This window comes from Olea europaea, chromosome 12 (genome assembly GCF_002742605.1).
Source record: "Olea europaea var. sylvestris chromosome 12, O_europaea_v1, whole genome shotgun sequence".
Classification (NCBI taxonomy): Eukaryota; Viridiplantae; Streptophyta; class Magnoliopsida; order Lamiales; family Oleaceae; genus Olea; species Olea europaea.
The window spans coordinates 30039779-30044311 of record NC_036248.1 but is presented as its reverse complement, the minus strand read 5'-3'; the positions used below and the strand labels follow the sequence as shown (position 1 = coordinate 30044311).

The 4533-nt window shown below is 40.0% G+C and overlaps 1 protein-coding gene across 1 annotated transcript; it reads left to right on the top strand.

Moving 5' to 3' along the window:
* Nucleotides 1-4014: 4014 nt before the first annotated feature.
* LOC111406891 lies at nt 4015-4533 on the top strand. The gene has a single exon (XM_023036253.1). It carries the CDS (start codon nt 4015-4017, stop codon nt 4531-4533), a length of 519 nt encoding a protein of 172 aa, XP_022892021.1.

Below are 4533 nucleotides of genomic sequence, written 5' to 3'. Positions count from 1 at the left end.
TCATTGGTTTTTTCCCCTCTCTCTTTGGAAGGCAATTGGCATAGCATGGGGCTGTTCCTGAGCCTGGAAAAACACCCATAAATCCAAGAAGAAGCTGCTGAAACGAAGAAGAAGAAGCTGGACAGAAATCGGCAGAATAAAGGGGTTGTATTTTTTCCATTCCCGTTTTTCTTGTTTTTTGACTTGAATCTTGTTTGTTGATTGTTGTTTTGGTTGATTGAACTCCTAGAATCCCCAACATAATTTAAGTTAAAATCAATAATTAATTTTAATCACATATTTTATAGATCTCATAATTTTTCAATCATACATTTCATCAACTTCTACTAAAATTTCGATTTTAATCCTCACCAAACAGGGGCTAAATCTAAATAGAATAAAAATCGAATTCAAGTGAAGTTAACCAATCTCCTAAAATCATTTAAACAGTATGAACATTAATTTGTGTCAACTTTCTAACGAGATAAGAAGTAATGGGGTCAACAATAATTCTTGAATTCGAATGAATTTTGGAATAATAATATGTAAAATCAAGCAAGCAGGCGATTGATTTGTTAAAAAATCACGAAATTATGACAGAAAGCGCAAGCACAGGTGGCAAAATATGAGTGGCAGTCCCAATAGTACATTCCCTTGTCGGTTCTTCTATAGGGATTAGGGCAAATGTGAAAAGTCTAAAAGAGAGGTAAAGATCCGAGGAAGGAGCAAAGAAAGTTGGGTAATTACAAATTTCAATTTTTTGAAAAAAAAAAGAGGAGAAATTTCATATCTAAGAGATTAAATATGATTCATTTCAAAATTAAGAAATAATGTTTATTATTTTAAAAATAAGATATTAATTAAATTTTATTTATGAAATAATTAATTAAGAATATATTTTATTAATTAAATATATTATGATCACAATTATGTGTTTATGCGTCACAACTTATTTTTTCTTCACATATTATTAAATTAATTAGTCACAAATTATTTTTGATTACAAATAAAAAAATTTATAAGTTACAATTTATTTATCGGTAAAAAATCACAAATTTTACAAGTCATAACTTATTTTACGATTAAAAAGTAAAAATTTTATAGATCAAAACTTATTTCAAGGTCACAAACCACAAATTTTATAGGTCACAACTTATTTACGCTCATAAATTATCATATTAATTGATCACAGTTTATTGAATTTTAAGTTGCGATCACACATTCTTCTAACTCACATATTATTTACCGATTACAAATTAACAATTTATTGGTCACAAAACTCAAAATAATTGGGTTACAAACACTCTTCCCTTCCTCCCAACCCACCACCGTGAGCATCGCTTCCAGAACCACACCACCTTGCCAGCATCACTACAACACCGCCACATCACCACCACATAACCATACTCATAGCATACACCACTGCCGCACAACCACACTCACAGCACACCACCACTGCAGCTACAATAACAAATAAAATTCATCCCAAAATATCGACTATACCGACTAAGCAAGGATGAAGAAGAAACCATCCTCAAAACCACGTCTAGCGTCGATACCGCACAGCGAGCACCGCTCATATCAGTGTGTCGCCAAACACTACAACCAACACTACACAAACAAAGGCTCATTCAACATAAACACTATAACCATCAAGAACGTACCACCGCGTCGTGCTGCTTCGTGCGTGCGACGCCCCATTCACAGCTGCAGTTTGCGAGCAGCAGCGTAACAACATACCCGCGCGTTGTCGCTGCTTTGTGTGTACACCACCCCATTTTCCGTTTGTGAGCAGCGTAGCCGTTGCTTCATACATAATCGCAATCAGATGCCACTAAGCACGAACTATAACGGAACGAGGCGTTTGCTACGATTGTCGTCTGGAGAAAGGACGTCGCAAGGCACCGTGAAGATCAACGAAGAATAGGTGGGTGAAGATGCATTGGGAAGTGAAAGGTGGAGAGATATTTGTGAAAACATAAAAAATGCTCCTCATCCAAGCCAAAAAACAGGGGTCTGAGCACTCCAGCCCTGTTTTTAGGCTTGTCCCCAGGCTTGGATCTGGAGCAAGCTTCGTGAAAATATATTAGGGATTGTGGAGTTGATGTGATTTTAGGGATTGAAATTAAGAGGGGGTGAGTGTGTGGGTGAGGAGTTTGTAAATTTATTAATTTTATAATAATATTATTAATATTTATTTGTATAAAAAAAAACTTTAAATCTTAATTTAGAAGTCAAAATTTAAAAAAGTTGGTTGGATGTTGATACTGACATTCCCTACCTATCCCGACCACTTTCATCCCGACCATTTGTGAGGGCATTTCTTACGATTTTTGGTCATTAGTGCTCGGGATTCAACTAAGTCCTCGGGACATCCTATGCCTGACCTTGATAGTTAAACTAACTATCACAGAATACAGGGATGTCTTCGGGAATAATACCTCGAGAAAATCCCTTGAGGTCCTCAACTACCATCATCCTCGTACTAAGGAGAAGGTCTATCCCCTGAGAACTCTTATCTGACACAAATACTTCAAACCACATCTCCTAAGTCCAAGAGAGTCCTCTTAACAATTTGTCTTCTAATCACAGTAGGATCCAAACACTGCTTTCTCATGGGACTCTATCGGATAGGGATACCCAGATAGTTGAATCCTACCAGGAAAGCACCATACGCCTCTATAAATACAGAACCTTGAGCCATTATTCAGGTACGTTTTCATTATTTTCCAGTTTATAGTCTCATGCATATAATTCCCTTTCTGACTTAAGTATCGGAGGGGAGACGAGAACACACCGCGTTACCTTTGTTTCAAGAACCGGAAGACTACGATCGTGCTCATTCAAAGTCCTCAAGCTCGAGAAATCAACAGGTACGATTTTTGATAGTATCATTGGCGCCGTCTGTGGGAAGCGCTACCAGAAGCCATGGTTAACACACGATTAGGTCTTCCTCCCTCAAGCTCATCCGCTCTCATTCCTCATCTTGCTGAAGATCAACTGGCTCATCAAGAAGAGTCGTCAGGAGTGACCACACCTCAGCCAGCGACCGTCACAACTGAAGCCTTCGAAGAGCTCCATCAGCAGGTGGTTACACTAACGCAACTGCTAAGTCAAAAAAATTTACATCCGTCACCGGTGCAAGTAAAGCACAGTGGTTTTATGACAGATGCTCGAGCCCCAGCACCAAACCCCGCAATAGGTGGAGTAGGGACCTCAGGTATTCATAACATGGCCTCAGGCTAAAGATCGGTTGCTATAGATTTTGGAGAGATTGCCTGGATCATTTAGGAAGGAATTACGACTGGCCTGCAACGGAATGCTCAGGGGCCAACAGGTTTTACCCCTAACACTCTATTCACGCCTGAGATATTGTCATATCCCCTGCCCGACAGATTCAAATATCCTGGCATTAAAGAGTATGATGGGACGACTGATCCAATTAATCATCTCAATGTATACACTGATGTCATGAAATTGCAAGTTACGTCGAATTAGGTTATGTGTAAAGCCTTCCCGCAAATAGTGACTAATGCTGCTAGGGATTGGTTTTCGACATTGGAGCCCAACTCCATAGCCTCATTCTCAGATTTGGCTGATAAGTTCTTAGCCTTCTTTGCAAGTAGCAAGCTTATCAGAAAGACTGCGGCCTCTCTCATGCAACTTCGCCAGGGACCAAATGAAACCTTACGAGGATTTATGACGAGGTTTAACAAGAAAAGACACCAAATACCCGACCTTCATATTACGGCGGCACTCTTTTCCCTGACCTATGCCATAAGGCGTGAAGCCTTCAAAATTTCCCTATCAAAGACCCCGCCACAGACAGTGACTGAGCTCCTTACACTGGCTGAAAAATACATTAATATGGAAGAAATGCTGAACCCAAGAAGACCTGGTCTTTCTTATGAAAGGGTCGAGAATAAGAGACAGCATGACGTCACCTCCCGACCCGAGCATCCTCGAGACAAGCGCAAGAACGAAGGGCCGTCAAGGCCTCTCACCAAGTTGAACACAACCAAGTAAAACATTTTGATGGAGATCAAGGATATGAAAGAGTTGAAGTGGCCTTCAAGGATGAAGTCGTCCCCTGACACAAGAGATAGGAGCAAGTATTATGAATTTCACCGAGATTATGGTCATACCAATGAGGATTGTCAAGCCTTACAGCGGGAGATTGAAGCCTTCATCAAAAGAGGGCTCTTAAGAAATTACATCGATCATGATAAAGGTCTGAAGAATGAGCGTGACAATCAAAAAGAGCCCGGAGCAGGAAGCAGTGCTCAACCCACTACCGGGACCATTAATATTATCATTGGAGGTATAGCATCTGGAGGAGACACAAACAGTGGGAGAAAGCAGTATGCCTGCCAACATGCTCATACCCCAAGGGAATCCCATGATGAAGTCAAAGAAATTACCTTTGGGGCAAGGGATTTGAAAGGAGTATCATATGCTCATGACGATGCCTTGGTGGTCTCTGCAATTGTGGCTAACTTCCAAGTAAAGAGGATTCTGATCGATAATGGGAGTGCAACAAACATACTATCATAG